This window comes from Vicugna pacos, chromosome 35, assembly GCF_048564905.1.
Source record: "Vicugna pacos chromosome 35, VicPac4, whole genome shotgun sequence".
Classification (NCBI taxonomy): domain Eukaryota; kingdom Metazoa; phylum Chordata; class Mammalia; order Artiodactyla; family Camelidae; genus Vicugna; species Vicugna pacos.
The window spans coordinates 32,574,122-32,590,838 of NC_133021.1; the positions used below are offsets into that span (position 1 = coordinate 32,574,122).

The following is a 16,717-nucleotide window of genomic DNA, read 5'->3' on the forward strand; positions in this document are numbered from 1 at the left end:
GCTAGGGGTGTTAGGCTGCCTCTCCCTTCTGAGGTTTCAGAACAGCCGTGGCAGAGGTCCTCAGGCCCCCAGAGGCTGGCTGCTTGACTCTGTGATCCCGGACGCTCCCCCAGGCCCAAGACAACAACACTGTCAGCTCCAAAGAGCAGACGCGGCTTAATTTATGGAAGGAAAGGGCTAGGGAGGAAAACCCAGTTAAATGCACTCCCACCAACTAAATCTAGTCTTTGTTTATCCTTCTCCCCTTGGGGACCTCAAGCCTCTGATATTCCCTGGAGTCATTGTTCTGTGGCTGGATGGAGACTGTCTGGTCACCAGTGATGTAACCCAAAAGGTCCAAAGGTCCAGGGTCGATTCAGGCTCGCTTGGAAGGAAGGAACATTTTATCACAGAGCAGAGTCTAGCCTTTCATGGGACTGTCCGTTCTGGTCCACTGTCAGATGTTTCCAGAGTTGAGTTTTATGGTCATTCCTCTCCTCCTCCCCAGCCCTCCACCTCTAAGTATTTTCCCAGCCCTGTTAACAGACAGCAAAGCACCACAGATGCAGATGAGAGCAAAAATTTAGGATTTAACTCAAGACATTGTAGTGTGGTCCTGCCAAGGTAAACACACACACATGCGCGTGCATATACACACAGAGTATTTTTGAGAGGGAGGTGGGGAATCAGATCCAATTAAAAAGTATTAGAACAGAAATTCAGAAGAGCACATGAGGAGGAACCTGTAAAAGAAGCCCTCGCTGATGCAGTCAGTGCCGTGACCTGAGAAACGTATGAACAAACTGTTATTTACAACTTCATGAGAAACCTTGAACAGGTGCCACAAAGTAATTTACAGCATAACCTGCTGTGACGCCCAGAGACTCTTGTGCACCTGTCACACCACGGAGCACTGTTTCTGGACCAGTAGCGTCACTGTCACCTGGAACTTGTCAGAGATGTGGAAGCTCAGGTCCGCGCAGGACCTACTGCCTCGGGAGCTTTGGGAAGAGGGCGCAGCGCTGTGTGTTTTAACAGGCCCTGCCGGGGGTTCTGACGCGCGCTCACGGCAGAGAACCACTGACAGCGCTCCAGAGCTGACGCGGCAGAGCAGGGGCCCCCGGGTGGCCGCGATGGACGTGCGCAGCCCACCGAAGGCGCGGGCAAGACCAAACGCAGGAAAGACAGAAGCACCACTACTGGACCCGGGACGTGAGGAAGGAGCTCTGAAAGGTGTAAAGAGAGGACAGGAAAGGAGGAGAGGTCACCTTCAAACCACAATTTGGGAAATAATTGGAGAACATTTTCCTGACCGAAAGGTGATCGTGGCCTGAGCTGTCAAGGGCTCACAGAGTTTCCTTCAAGAAGAAAGAATCCTCAGAGACAGGGCCCCAGGCGCCACACATCGGGTGACTTTTTTTGGATACTTCCTTACGTTTTAACTTACTTCTTCAGATACAGCCTCAGACTTACCGCAGATTTGCAAGGGTGGTACCAAGACCTTCTGGAATAGCCTTTACCCAGACTCACCAACTGTTTACATTTTGCTCAGTTTGCTTTACTGCTTCCTCCTCTATCTAAATATTTGGGGCAGGGGGGTACAGCTCAGTGGTAGAGCACATGCTTAGCATGCATGAGGTCCTGGGTTCAATCCCCAGTACCCCCATTTCAATAAATAAGTAAATAAGTAAATCTACTAACCTCCCCCTCAAGAAAGAAAAACAATTTTAGAGGAAAAAAGTTACCACTTACGAATAAATAAATAAATATACATACATTGATTATACACATGCATTTTCTCCTAAATTTAAAACTCAGTTGCCGCCATCCTGCTTTTCAATGTCTAAATATTTCAGTATGTATTTCCTAAGAACACCTTCTCTTCCATAGCTCCCTAAAATACTGCACTCTCACATAATCATGGCACAGTTGTCAAAATCAGGAAACTTAACCTTGACATAATGTTATTCTCTAATACTCAGTCTATACTCAGATTTCTTTCCATTGTCCCTTAATGTCCTTTTTAGCTGTTTTCTTCATCATTCCAGATCTAAGCCAGGAGCACACTGAGTTGTCACGTCTCTTTAGCCGCCTTCAGTCGGGAACATTCATTCCCTCTGCCTTTCCTGACCTTTCATGATCGTGAATTCAGGCCACCGGTTTTTGAGACTGCCCCTCAGGTGAGGTGCACCTGGGGCTTCCTCGTGCTTAGATCCAAGCGTGGACTTTGGGACGGGGCCCCGATCCCGTGTGCTCTCAGTGAACTGGATCAGGAGGCACAGGACAGCTGTTTGTCCCAGCGTGGGTGATGCTGCTTCTGACCGCTTGGTGAGGGGAGCGTTTGCCAGCTTTCTCCAATACAAAGTTACCGTTTCCCCGACTGCAAGTGGTAACTCATTGTGGGGAGATGCTTTGAGACCATGTGTACCAGTCAGGATGGAGGTCCTAAGACTCTCAGAGGAGCAGAACCGGCTTATGCAGCTGTGGGGGTCAGTTCCCCTCTAAGTGAGGTGTTCTTTTCGTGTCTGGTGCCAGAGCCCCGAGGCCACAGTCCAGATGAGAAGATGGACATAAAGTGGCGGGAACACCCGGAAGCTGTGAGGCTGAGTGGGAGCCCATGTCGGTCCTTCATCATCACCTTCGAGACTCTGGCTTCCATGAGGGGTGTGTCTGGCAGGAGAAGCTGGTACTCCTCCTCGCAGAGCTAGATACACGCCTGGCCCAAAGGTGGGAGACGCTGCAGAAAAGGGTCACAGAGCCCGAGGACCTGCTCAGCCGCCCCAGTGAGCCAGCAGACAAGTGACCGCGCGTCAGCTCCAACAGCACCGCCTCCCAAGTGCATGGGAACAGGGGCGCTCCTAAAACCTTTCCCGTGTGGCGGCCTAACTGGGCACCGTGCGGGGAAGGGAGTCGAGGGCGTGTGCGTCCAGCTTGGCTGCCCTGACGTGGTGCAGATCCGCCACACTGTGTCAATATCCTGTTCCTCGTCAAACCTGGACCCACTCGCTTCGCATCCATCGTTCTGCTTCTTACTCCATCATCCTTCCTATACCCGTTAGTTAGCGTTACACTGTAAGGAGGGCTTTTTCCTCTCCCCTACTTAGTTATTAGTCCTTTATTTATTTACATGAGTACAGACTCGGGGAGTTTTGTTTTATTTTGTTTCACGATCTGTTATTATCTTTGACACTCAACTTGTCCCAGATTCGGCCAGCGAGAGCCGGTTCAACCTGGCCGCCCCATCCTTGACGTGTCACCCTCATTCTTTAAGCACGTCCCTCCTTCCTGGCACAGCCAGGTAGCCTAGGTGCTTCTTGGGCTTTGCCTGTCGGAGCCCTGGAATCAGCCCCTTCTCTGAGGACCTGAAGTTTCTTTTAGGGGGGACCAAGGTCTGGGTGCTGAGTGTGTTCACTGCTAATGTGTTGTTGCTTCCAGGTGCCTCCAGGCACAGAGCTAGTGCACACAGACACACACAGAGACATGCACAGGGACACACTCACATGGACACACAGACTCACGTACACACGTACATGTACACGCATGTGTGCACACACACACACACTGATTACACACTGACACCTCCAATCTCATTTCTCTTCCAAAACCACAGGGACTAGCCTCCCCCTCCCCTTTTCCACAGTTGCAACTCCTTCCTCCAACTGCGAGAAACCTGGGTTAAGTTTTACTCATCAAGGACGACTGGTTCCCTGAAGGTATTAAGAAGAAAAGGGGAGATGACAGTGACTTCACACCTTTGCCCTCGGAGTTCACAGGAGAGATGGGCTTGGGAGGAAAAGCTACCGACACTCTGAGCAGTCACTGCTCACTCACTCAGCATCTGGCCCAGGGTGCTTTTCCCTTTAAAACACAGGTCCTCAACTGAGTGCCTAGCCCATGTCCCGAGAACACTCTCCTTATCAGTGTGTAAAATTCACATTGACAACAACGTTGTGGGCAGAGGGACTTCTGGGCGGGGTACGACCTGCTATGAAGGTCAGGTTAAGATGAATTAAGTCAAGCCACCACAAAGACGACTGTGTGTTTATTGAAGCCGTGAGCACTTTGAAATATTACACATGCAATAAACTTAGGCACTTATATACACAATAAGCTGTCCCACCCACGTGGCTGCCAGCCCTGAAGGATGAACAGATGAGTCACACCCGGGCACGGATGTCCTGGCGCTGTGGCAATGATTCTTTATAACGCTTGTGAACACGGGCGCCATTGCCTCAACTTTTTAAATTCCCTCGAGTGACAGGGAGCAAATGTCTTATTTCAGACTGTGCCACCGACACGCAAAGCTGAGAACGACTATCCTTAAAAAGAAGAGAGTCTTTCCAGACTTAGAAAATGTAGAACAATTTGCTAACAAAAATCTCTAATCTGAGAACAACACAGGAAAAAAAAAAGTGAAGACTGGGGGGGAAAAAAAAGGTGACCAAGGAAAGGTCTGTACAGTCAGAACATCATTTGAAATTCGAATCAGTGGATAAAGCTGAACTTGAGGACTACACAACAAATAAAATTGGGAAGGGATTCAGGTGAACGAGGTACAACCCAAAGGCCAGGTGGGAGCGAGAGGAAGATAAAAGGAAATCAGTCTAAAACAGCGAGATTTTTTTCTCTCTTCTGTTAACTTTGTTCATAGAAATGAGCAGGAAAGCAAGTTTATAGAAAACATGTATGGTGAAATAATGATTAACTTATGAGCTCATTGTAAGGGAAGTGACAGTGTTTGAATCCACACAGAAGTCACGTAGGTGAAAAGAGGACATTGTCACCATTAGGGGGGAGTGATAATGGACAGCACGGTGCTACGCTGTAGTTTTTAAAATCTATCAGGTGTCATCTAACAGCCACTGGACCAGCTGGGGGGCTGACCGGCAGATCTACTGAGCATCTATCTATGGAGAGGTGCCACAGGAATGAAATGAAGGTGGAGGGCCGGGCAAACCCCAGGCCATGGGCTTTAGCCATCAAGTTTCACACCAAAGAAACTCTTAGGGTCTGAGTCTTGCTCAAATCTTTCAACGTCCAGTGAGAAGGAGGGAGGGATTTTTGTAAGAAAACGTTCATTGTTCTAGCTCCGGCTCTTACCTTCTTTTGGGAACATTCTTCTGATAAACTGTATCTTTTTCTCTCCATGTGCATTTTGTCACATCCACAGTCTGCTGGGAGTGACTTGTGTCTTGTGTCCCCAAAGGATGTCCAGAACCTCCCCCCATGGCCTTAACGAGTCTTCTCAGCTTCAGTTTGACCCTGAGCTGCCCTCAGTTGCCCAGAGAAAGGAAAAAAACTCCTAATTCTAGGATCTCCAACATTTCTCACATTCATTTTGCAGGAAACGTTACGCATTACAATAAAAGCAGTAAACACCCACCCTTGGTGTGGTGTAGCCCTCTCTTGCCCTGTGGTCAGCCAAGGTTCCTGACCGCCCGTGGTGGGGTACTTTAAAGTCCCCTCCTCCATTTTTAAATTATGAAGCATTCTGCATATTTAAAACAGTATATAACATACACACATGGCTGGTGTCTGCCAGTCCTTACTGGTGGCCAGTGGTCACCCCGTCGGGTCCTGATTAATACCAGCAGGTATCCTGGTCTGTCAGTGTCTGAGGGGCACTGGTTATTAGGTATTTTCATTTTATATATGTAATAATAAATACCAAGGTACACACCAGCTGAAGAACAGAGCATTACAAAAACCTTCAAAAGCATTCTTAACAAGTAAACACTTGCACCATGAAAAGTTCAAAAAGGTGAAACGACATCCATCTTATCTCTCAGCTGCCTCGCCTCCAGCATATTCTAACAGTTTCTCGTGTATCCTTTCAGAGATTTTTATGTACAGACCAACAAAAATTGGATACAGGTATGGCTGCTTCTTTCACTGAGGGCAGCATGTAACTCAGAGTGTTCTGTTCCTGTTCTTCGGAGCCTGACGGTGTTCTCTGGGAGATCTCTCCACGTCGGGGCATCAAAGTTGTTCTCCACGTTGTAAAGAGCTGGGCGGCACATCGTGGTGCGGTGGTGCTGTGACGCACGCTGTAATTCACTCAGTCTCCACTGGGGCCCCACAAGGTGACTTCCTGATGTAACAGGGGACTTTGTACACACTCGCCTTGTAAAGACGCCAGTGCGTCCTGTAAGGCAAGGCCTTAGAACTGGGATTGCTGGGCTCAAAGGTGTGCGAGTAAGCATCCCGCAGGAGCACGCACACAGCCCTGGGACGAACCCCCAGGAGCAGAACTGCAGGGCCAAAAAGCACGTGTACTTAACTGCACACGTGTTCTCACCACGGGCTGCCCGAGCAACGTGGAAGTAACACTGTATGAACCAACTTCCGGCCCCTTCCGACCGGGGGCGCCAAAAGTGCTGCTGTGCATTTCAACTTTACGTTGCCTTCGCTGTGAGTGAGGCTGAGAATCTTCCTATATATGTAGGAGCCGCCTGCAGCTTCCTTTTCTGTGAACTGCCTGTTTTTGTCTTCTTCCTGTTTCTCCATAGGACTGGCAGTCTCTGGATGGATTTTCAGGAGCTCCTACTGTGAGAGAAGCTAGCCTACAGGATAGGAGATGCATTTCTCCCCCTTTTTGTCATTTGTCTTCTGACTTTTGTTGAGTTTCGCCCATGCAAAGGTGCTTGCTTTTTCACGCCGGCCATGTTACTTTTGTCAACCTCAGTTGCCCCGAGGGCGGCACCAGTTCTGTGCTGACTCACTGGGCAACTGGCCTTAGCAACCGGGCAATGGTTTGTTTGAAGGCTCCGTAGCGCAGGGCAAGCTGTTCCTGTTACGGGCCAGAGAGTAAATAATCTGGGTGCCTGTTGCAGTAACTCATCCCCGCCGTTGCAGTGTGAAAACAGCTGCCGGCAACGCATATGTGAGTGCGTAAGGCTGTCTGCCAATAGAACTTGGGACGAAAGTGGACGGCGGGCTGGATTTGGCCCCTGGGCCCTCGTTGGCTCACCCTCTGGCACAGAGGCCATCAGGGGCCCTTCCTCCTCCAGGGTGTGACGCCGACGGCCCCTGTGTTGGGCCCCTCCTCAGACGGCCCTCCTTGGCAGAAAGATTACTTCCCTCACTTCGCTTGCCCGAGTCCCAGCTTTCTTGCTGTCCCCGCAGCTCAGCAGACTCCTTCACGCTTCCCCACCTGGAGCCCCAAAGCCAGCTCCCCAGGCGGCTGTGGGCAGTCCACAGAGTTCTCTGCTTTACATCTGACTCGGAAACCAAGCACTCAGCCGGTGAGACACTGGGCACAGACACAGACTCAGTAACCGTGAGGCGGGGCAGCACCCTCTCAGCACGTCCCTACCCGCCGGGACGAGGGGAAGCACTGCAGAGGCATCTCCCTCCGCGGGACCTTCCCTCCGGCCCGGCCCGCTCTCGGCCGGTTCCGCTGCCCCACACAAGGCTTGACCTTGGAAACCTGCTCTTGCACATTTCCTCCGCACACCAGACAACCTAAGAATGTACTGAATTGATGAGGAAACAGGTGTAAAAATTACAGAACTGTTTCAAGTGGCAAAGAAAAATCTAGCTCTTTAATTTAAACTACAGCAGACTTTCTGGCCTTGGACAGCACCCCGTCTTAGAGATGTGGCTGGGTCCTCACCTCCTAAGAACTAAGGACCTCTTGGGGGTTCTTTATAGAACCCCGATCGACAAAATTGGTGCCAAAGATGATATTATTTTAATATTATCAAGGCTTTATGAATAGATTCTTTCCTAGGACCCGTGACATTTTACATTAGGTACAGAGTAACTAATAGTAATTTAATTTTTGCTCAGTGGAAGAAAAAAAGCTAATTTTTCTTTTTTGCAAATTTTGTTGTTGTTACAACACGTAGGGGGATGGTACTCCTCAACTCACCAAATTCAAGTTGTCTTTAACATTTATGTTACATGCTTTTACACGGGAAAGGAATTTCCCCACGGGTGCAGAAATGGCAGCAATAATTAACAGCAACAAACAGCCAGTAACAAACGTGGCATCCTCAAAATGGAAATGCCCAGCGTCTCAGGCCCTCCTTTTCTTCTTAGGCCCAAATTCCTCGGATACTAACTTGTGAAATTCGCCGTTCACACAGAACTGAGCTAGAGCGCCCCCTGCCAGGATTTTAGCTGAAGTGTTGGAGGCCGAGTCCAGTTCCGGCTGTCACAAAAATAGAGCCAATGAGTGAGGATCATCAGATGAGCCGGTTACACACGGAGACATGAAATAGTTTGAACTCGCTTACATGAGAGGCCAGACTTAAGCCTAGGAAGACAGTTCATCTGTTCATTCCTTGAACAAGTATTTCTTGAGCACCAGCCAGGTACCCACTATAGCTCAGTGCAGGGGGTGAGACACACATTCAATAATACCTCACCTCGGCGTCTTAAATGCAATCGTGAAAACAACTGTAGAGGGAAAGACAGAAGAACTATGGGACCCGGCTGACGGTGGGGGTGAGGGAAGGCTTTCCTGAGGAAGTGACATTGAACTAAGCTGGGAAGGAGGGCAGGAGACGGCCAGCCAAGAGTGGGGTGGGGGGAGGGCGGGGCAGCTTGGTGAGAGGCATGGGGGGGACCAAAGACCAGTGTGGCCGGAGGGGAAGAGAGGCAGCAGAGCCTCGAAGGCTTCTTAAGGATTTCAGTTGTTATTCTAAGAGCAGCCAGCAGCTTAGGAAAAAGTGAGGTCATCGAATACGCATTTCTAAAGATGATGCGGGCTGCCTCGTGCACATGGAGCAAAGACTTGCAGGGGTAGCAATCTGGAGGTTATTGCTGCTGTTCAGGGAAGAGCGGTGGGGAGGGGAGAGAGAGAGAGAGACAGAGATCTTTGAAAGATACTGAGGTTGGAGACTGATGGGAGTGGCGGTGAGGGAGAGGGGGTCTGGTCTCCAGCTACGCCGAATGGCTGGCACTTAGGGCAAGGTCCTGGACAGCTTCTAGATGATGGGCACCCTTACTCAACATCATCCACATGCTTGGAGTCTGGGGCGATCCCCAGCCCCTCCCTAGGATAAGCCAGACTCTGGCTACCCACTCACTGACTACCACCAAAGTATCCCCTCAGAGCGAGCTGAGACCTGCTTGCCTCTCCCCGCTAACTCGCAGGAATCACGTGCCCTACTCCCACATCTGTTGAACACGCCAACATCCAGGTCAAGAGTTACAACCTGAACTCCAGGGAGCGGTATGTTTGTAACTCGGGTTTCAAGCGCAAAGCCGGGACGTCCAGCCTGACTGAGTGCGTGTTTAACAAGACCATGAACATCACCCACTGGACCACTCCCAATCTCAAGTGCATCAGTAAGTAGCCGTCCCTACCCTGTTCCTCCACCCCCTTTGCCAAGGCCTCGCAGAGAGCAGCCCTGCAGTGTGGGCAGCTGAGTGAGCTAGAGGTCTGGATTGAGGTCTGAGGCCAAATAAACCAATGGGCCTCCAAAACACACCTCCAGGAGGCGATAATACCTGGGCCTGGGCGGTGGGCAGCTGGCGGGGAGGTGGGGGGGTCACACAATTCTGAGTTCAGATCCTGGCTCTGCCGCTTAACCGTCAGTGAGACCGAGGGCGAGGACTTTAACGTCTTGGAACTCTTGGTTCCCGATCTAGAAAATGGACCGATGTCAACATTCTGGGTTGTAGGAGGATTTAGCGAAATCTGGTAAATATTAACTGCTCCTACCATCCATGCTTTAAGATCATGGCAGCAAGAATTCAGCTACAGACAAAGGCGTGTGCTCACGGTCTGCGTGCTTCCCGGAGAGCTTTCCCAGTTCCTCCCTGGGAGGCAGCCTGCCGCCCCTCCTTGTGGGCACCCACCCAGGCAATGGAGGAGACACACGGAGCACAGAATCCCTTAGCCCAGTCACCACGTCTGGGGCCCAGCCAGTGCTCTAGACCAAGGATGAGGGAAGGTCTTCAGTTTTGGTTCTTAACCATCCGCAACCGGACAACCACGCGAGAAGGGGAGCAATCTTGGAGTGGGAGCTGAGAGAGCTATTTTCAGGAATACAAAGCCCCTTATTCTAGAGAAGAAAAGGTTAACCCAGGGTCTAACAAGAGAATTATGATTTAACAAACACTTACTGTATACGTGGTGCATGTCCAGCCGTGATGTTTTCCCAAGTAACATTTGTGAAAATTCTCAACTCCTCTCTGGGGGAAGCAGACAGAAGGGGTTATTCAACAGCAAACTCACCGCCGTGGAGCTCCGAGAAAAGCCAGACTCTCTCATTGAATCTTTAGCGTTTAGATCACCCTGGGCGCCTCCCCTTCCCCTGCACGAGCAGCCCGCAGACCTCCGCGGCCAGGCAAGGAGGAAGCCTCCTGCTGGCAGCCGAGGTACCTGCTCCCCACCACGGGGCATCTCCTGCACTAAGGGGATGAGCTGGGTGAGGACGGGGAAGAGCCGTAACCCTGTGGTGAGAACACAGGTGTCTAACTCTCCAGCCAGGAGACCCACTGGGATCTGTAATCCAGGAGCAAAGAGAAGGGCTTTCTGCCATAGGGAGAGTGACCAAGTATTCAAAGTTCCAATTCCCTTGAGTAAATGAATTGAGACGGAGAAGAGCTGCAGGCTCTGAACAGAACTGGGCGGGCTGGGGGAGGGGAGAGAGAAGTGGGCGGGGCCTGGAATCAGAGGCTTTTAGAACCCGGAGGCTGGAGGAACCTTCCGGTTTCATCCCCAAGAGCCCCCACCTTTCACCACTAACAATTCTCTTATTTTTCCCAAACTCTTGTGACAAAAAAAAACTGCTGAGTGATCATTTATTTTTATCACTGTTATCATTCCAGCCAAAAACAAAAAGGCATCAGACACTTAACTTGCGCAATCTTTTTGAAAGGCTAGGGGAAAAATCAAATAGATTGCAGTCGGTTTGCATTTGCATGGAGCTGCAGACCCAGATCATTACCTATTTCTTATGCTTCTGACCTAGCCAGATGTGTCTGTTTTAAATGTATGCATTTACTTTTTAATTTACGTCCAGGTCTGAGCCACCCCGGGTTCCACCCTCAGGATGGTAAATGCCGTGTCCTTATCCTCTCTCTAGGAGACCCCTCCCTGACTCACCAAAGGCCACCCCCCACAACAACGCTGGCAGGGGTGACCCCAGGGCCAGAGAGCCTCATCCCTTCTGGAAAAGGTAGGAATGCCGGAAACTTCTTCCGGACTCCGATTCCCTGCTACCATCAGGACCCCACAGAGCCCTCAGATTCGTGGACCACTGCCGGAGTCCCACTGCAGACTTACAGAACAGCACACACCTTGGGTTCACGTCACGCCTAAGAATTGATACTCGTCTTCACTTTCCCTTTTAAACCAAAGTTGCTTGATTGCCAGGTTCCACGTGTGCATAATTGATGATGGCCTAAAATCCACTCCTGGTAGGTCAGATCACACTGTCGTAGACACACGGCCCTGGGACCGGAGGGGGCCTGGGGTTCTGCCAGCCTTGCACGTCAGCCTTCCCGGACCCCACGGGCGCTGGCTGGAATTGTGACCGTCCTGGGTCAGATACTCTCTCACCCAGCACAGCAGGGCCACCGACACATGTCATCAATTCCCTCGCCCCCACGTCCCTTAAACAGGCCTAAACAGACGCCCGGACGTAGGTCGCTGGAGAGGAAGGCAGGAACATGTCGCTCTGTGTTCCAGAGGGAGGGGCTGTCTCCACCTTCCAAGGCCATCTAAGCATCCTTGGAAAGATAGTGCCGGGAAAGGGCCATCAGCACCTCTGCTGGCGCGATGCACAGAAACACAAGGGACTGGAGCGGAGCCATCTCCCAAGAACCCTCACTCTGGATGCTTTAGGACAGGCGCTGGCACGGAGCTGCCACGTTCTTGCATTCCCACCAAGTTTTAGGTAAACTGTACCCCAATTTCCTCAGCACTGTCCCCATGTTAAGAAAACCCGAGATCTTGGATGCTAAATATCCTGGGACAATGTGTCCTGTATCCTCCGATACCCCGACTGGAACCTGTGGCCCACTGTGCAGTGTGAGGCTCTCCCTGGCCCCCATCTCCCTCCCTTCTGGGCACAGGCATCTTGCTCTGGTTGACAGAACGGCTAGCGCGCGGGTCCTTAACCGTGGACACACACTGAGGCCTCCATGGAGCTCTGGGTGGTCTGGGGAGTATCTGGGAAGTAGGGACACAGAAGTCCCCCCAGGGACTGGTACACAGCCAAGGTGAGGAGCACGGCTGGAAGATGGATGGAGAGGCCAGAGGAAGCTTTCCTCCCACTTAGCTGATGACAGACAGGAGGAAGGGGTTGGGGTACCGGCCAAGTATAAGATCGGGGTGATTCCAGGACCCTTTGATACAAGTCACACCCGGTTCAGGAGGCCTCCCCCAGCCTTGGCTTCATGCCCCAAACACTTGGTCCAACAAAGATGCCCGGGGAAATCTCAGAGGTGCGTGACCTCTGAGGTGGGTGCCGCAGCCATGGGCGCTGGATGGACACACCCTGCGGGGGGTGCACGAGGTGCTGACCAAGGGTCAAAGGGCATGAGGGCCCCTCCAGCACAGTGGCTGGGAAAGCGTGGGAAAGCGGCCCCAAACACATGGCGGGACAGCCCAGGACACGGGGATCACGGCCACGCGAGCTCACGCTTGGCTGCACGGCTGGGCTCCCAAGAGCCATGTGGTCACAGGGGAAGACCCCGTTTCCACGGAAGGAGAGCAGCGCAGCTGTGCCACCATAACTGACGGTTTGGGGCAGCCGCTGGCCAGCTGGGGTCAGGGAAGAAAAGGACCTGAACACAAGGCACGCGGACCACCCTCCTGAGATGAGCTGGTCACCCAGATCTGCTCTCCAGAGGTCAGACTGGCTGAATCTCAGGTTCCCCTCATTTCAAAAGTTTTGTGCAAACACATAGAAAGCAAACTAAAGTTGGCGTCCCATGGCGTAGAGTCTGCAAGCACAGTTCCACTCGTCTGTTTGAGATGGGTCTCTTGGTCTCCTACGAGCCTCTCTGGTAAGCACTTCTCTAGGGCCTGCTTCTACTCAGACCTTTGGGATCGTTAGCTTATGGGCCCATGATAATTAACTAAACCCCCCAGCGCTCCCCCAAGCCCCGCGGCCGTTCCAGGTGGATGAAGATGTTACCCACTTAAAGGATTTTCCCGGAGATCCGCGAAGCAGCGCTCCCCCAGGGGAGGGCTGGCCGGGGTGGGCCCACTAGAGCAAGCGTGAAGGCCACTCTGTCCCAGAGCCGAGAAAAAGACACTGTCCTACTGTCCTAAACATTCTCCTTGTCCATGTCTTGCACTTCCCTGCAGAGCCAACTTTTCCTTCCAAGTCAGATGCCCCAGGGGCCAGCGGGCCCACTACTGAACCAGGCTCCAGGCTGACGCCATCCAAACGTCCTTCTGCAGGAACCACAGGGGTAGTCAGGCCTGAGCCCTCCCAAGTCCCACCTCAGACAACAGCCAAGGCCCTGGAACACACCCCCTCCGTCTCGCAGGACCCGCCCGGTTAGTGCTGGCTTTGCTCGCTTGAGGAGAGGTCAGCCTCCCGTGCCACTTCCGAGACGCGGATGCAGGCCTGGGGCGAGCAGAGCGTCGCACCCTCCAACCCAGAGTCAGGTCGATGGAGCGAGCAGCCCTCTGCCCCCTGCTCTCTGCCACAGCCTCCTTGCTCTGGCCTCTGCTCTCTGTGCTCCGCCCCGGCTCTGCTCCACTGGAAGAAAAAGCCTGTCTCGGAGACGGGACAAGGCTCAGCGTCTTAACCCGCCCGCATGGCAGAACCTTTGCCTAGAACCTGAGTAACAGCTGCCGCCTCTTGATATGGGAGGACGGAGGAAGCTTTCCATGATCTGGGGTCACGATGCGTGGAGGCGGGGGAGCACTCGGTAATCACGTCTTCTGTAAGAGCGTATCTGATTCTTGAGCATGGCCCAGCATCTAAGCGAATCACCCTGTTCTGTGCCAAAGCGAGTTTGGTTTCGCCAGCCGTTAATCTCTCGAGTCTTTTAAGATGAGAGCCACGCTGCACGGAACTTCTCCTGCTTAGTGAGAAACTAGTACCTTTAGGATCGCGGCAGTCACTAAGCTGCAATCTCCTCTCCGCAGGTGCAGGTCGATACAGGGCCAGAGCTGTGACTGGTAAGTGATCTGCCTTTGTCCTGGTGGTGCTTACGGTCAGGGGACCTCGGGCCAGGGTGCTGGACAGTCCTGGCTTACGCCTGCTGTCCCAACATGGTCACCAGCGGCTTCCCTGTTCACTCTCGAAAGTGTCTCTGCTTAGATGGTACATTACACAAGCCCCCTGATTCTGCAATCCCAGCATGCCTAGTTCTGTTAACGTGGGTTGATTCTCACGTCCAGCTATTCAGTTCTGCTAAGCGGGGCCACCCTGCAGGACCCATCAGAAGACCACAAGGTGGGGGGAGGGAGTAGCTCAGTGGTAGAGCACGTGCTCAGCCCGCACGAGGTCCTGGGTTCCATCCCCAGTCCCTCCATTAAAAATCAAATAAAATCAAAACAAATAAACCTAATTTCCAACCCCCCCCCAAAAAGAAAACCCCAAGGGACTGCTGCTCTCACTAAATGATGTGGTTCTTCCACGAGCTGCGTGCACCCTTCACAGGGAGTTAGCACCAAGCCCTCAACAGCAACGTGCTCACTACTCCTCAGCGTAAGGGGCTGCTTTTTACAGAAGACGCACCCAGCATCACGGCTAGGAGAGCAAGCAAGTAAATGTAAGGAGGAAGATGGAAAAGTGTTTGCAAGAAAGAAAGAGGGGAGGGGACGAGAGGGGAGGGAAAAGGAGAGAGAAAAGAAAGACGGGAAACCTTGGAAGCAGGGAGAGATGCACGTAGGAGGAAAGAATCTAAAGCTTTTTGTCTGACACGTCTTCCATAAGCCCAAAAAACACTATTATTTCACATGGGAAAAATGATTTCTATTTTCTGTTCACAAGCTTTCCTGCGAGAGAATGATTCAAGCTTTTGTGTTCTATTCTGTCTGCACCAAGGGTCGTCTGGGAAAGAACCAAGTGGCTTTGGTTATTTCTGCAGTCAGTTGATGGGAGTGGTTTTGAAAAATGATCAAAACGTACTTGCAACACCAAGATATCTTTAAAAGGCTCTCTGGAGAGTATTTTCATGGAAAAACTGGCACTTAATGACAAGGACACTGAAACAAAAAAAATGTGTATCATTTAAGAGATGGCCAGTAAATAAAGCAGCCAACCTAAGTTTTCTTCTTGTGTCACATACCAATTAATCCTAACAGATACAAAACATTCTATTGTTTGGATTTGCCATAATTTATTTAGCCAACCCCCTATTGGGACGTGTGATGGCTTGCATTCTTTTTATTTTATTTTATTTTATTTTTTACTTTTTTTTGGGTGGAGGAGAGGAAGTAATTAGGTCTATTTATTTATTTTAGAGGAGGTACTGGGGATTGAACCCAGGACCTCAAGCATGCTAAGCATGTGCTCTACCACTTGAGCTATACCCTCCCCCTGATGGCTTACATTCTTGAGCTATTTTACAATGATTAATTGGGAAAACTATGTAACATTTTGCATATGTGCAAGGATATCTGTAGGAAAAAAAAATCCTACACACAAAATTTGGGGGCCTTTTTTTTCCTTTGTGGATCTTTTTTTTAATTTGAGTTACAGTCAGTTTACAATGTTGTATCAATTTCTGGTGTGCAGCACAACCCTTCGGTCATACATGAACACACACACATTCATTCTCAGATTCTTCTTCACCATGAGCTACTACAAGATCTTGTATATATTTCCCTGTGCTCTACAGTATAAACTTGTTTATCTATTCCATATATACCTGTCAGTATCTACAGATCTCGAACTCCCAGTCTGTCCCTTCCCACCCCTTCATGGATTTTCAAATAACTGTTTTATTAAAGGCTCTAACCTGTATTGTTTTCCAGTTCATGACTTTCACTAGATTCAAACATCAGAAACTCTCTCCCCAGTTCCAAAATGTCACATAACAAACATTAGCTGAACACCTCCAACAGACAAAGACAGCTCTGTGCAAGGAACTGTGAAAATAGATTAAAAAAAAAACCTTTAAATCTTTTATGTTGTATGAGTAACATTTCCTTCTTTCAGACTGTTTCATACCAACATGTTAACGACTAACTCTAAGACAGGCCAAGTCACTGCCAGGAGACATGAAAACAAAAGCTCTCTCAGTAGGCATTACGTTTCATCGGCTGAGAGGATGGAAGCTAAAATTAAAATCGTGCTCGTCTTCCAGAAACACTTAACAATGGGTAGTTTCTGCAGAGCATGTCACACACAACCCCAGCCATGAGCCCCCAGAGTGTCGGGTACAAGTGGCTCCTGGGGCGTCGGTGGGGGTTGCTGTACCTGCGTGAATAAGCCATCGGCGGACCATGTTCGTGAGAAGATACATAAAATGCCTTACCTTAGGCAGTCGCTCAGCAGATATTAACTTGATGTTTTTATCAGCCCGTTGATATTACTGATATGATTTTAAAAAAAGCTGTGTGAAGGATTATCACGCCTTTAAGTGGCTTTTTTAGTACAAAATGGTAAACAGGAGATGCTCCCATAATTATTAAGTGAGCGAGCAGGTACTCATCCCAGTGTGAGGGCTTTAACACTTCGGCACCCGTGTGAGGAGACGTCCACGTTCCACTGTCTTAGCTGCGGGTGGGCTCACTCGGCAGTCCTTTCCATCACCCACTACACTGAGTTATTCCCGTTCCTGTCTCTGATCCTCGCCGAGGCTATTCTAG

The 16,717-nt window shown here is 50.7% G+C and overlaps 2 protein-coding genes across 4 annotated transcripts in view; one reads left to right on the forward strand and one right to left on the reverse strand.

Annotated features, from left to right (window-relative positions):
- Window positions 1-16,717, forward strand: part of IL15RA (interleukin 15 receptor subunit alpha) — a 36,112-nt gene that overhangs the window by 12,919 nt on the left and 6,476 nt on the right. Inside the window, exons 2-5 of one of the 3 annotated variants that reach the window (XR_012067299.1) lie at window positions 9,082-9,276; window positions 11,022-11,114; window positions 13,253-13,824; window positions 14,045-14,077. Coding sequence is in view for 2 of the 3 variants with exons in the window: in XM_072955286.1 (XP_072811387.1) it covers window positions 9,082-9,276; window positions 11,022-11,114; window positions 13,253-13,447; window positions 14,045-14,077 (516 nt within the window). In the remaining variant the exon portion in view is untranslated. The remainder of the gene's footprint in view (window positions 1-9,081; window positions 9,277-11,021; window positions 11,115-13,252; window positions 13,825-14,044; window positions 14,078-16,717) is intronic. The other 2 variants (XM_072955286.1, XM_072955287.1) reach the window with 2 other exon arrangements.
- Window positions 4,001-16,717, reverse strand: part of FBH1 (F-box DNA helicase 1) — a 62,452-nt gene continuing 49,735 nt past the window's right edge. The window contains exons 23-24 of the transcript XR_012067297.1: window positions 10,057-10,125; window positions 4,001-8,134 (exon numbers count right to left, since the gene is read on the reverse strand). The gene's annotated coding sequence lies outside the window, so the exon portion shown is untranslated. The remainder of the gene's footprint in view (window positions 8,135-10,056; window positions 10,126-16,717) is intronic.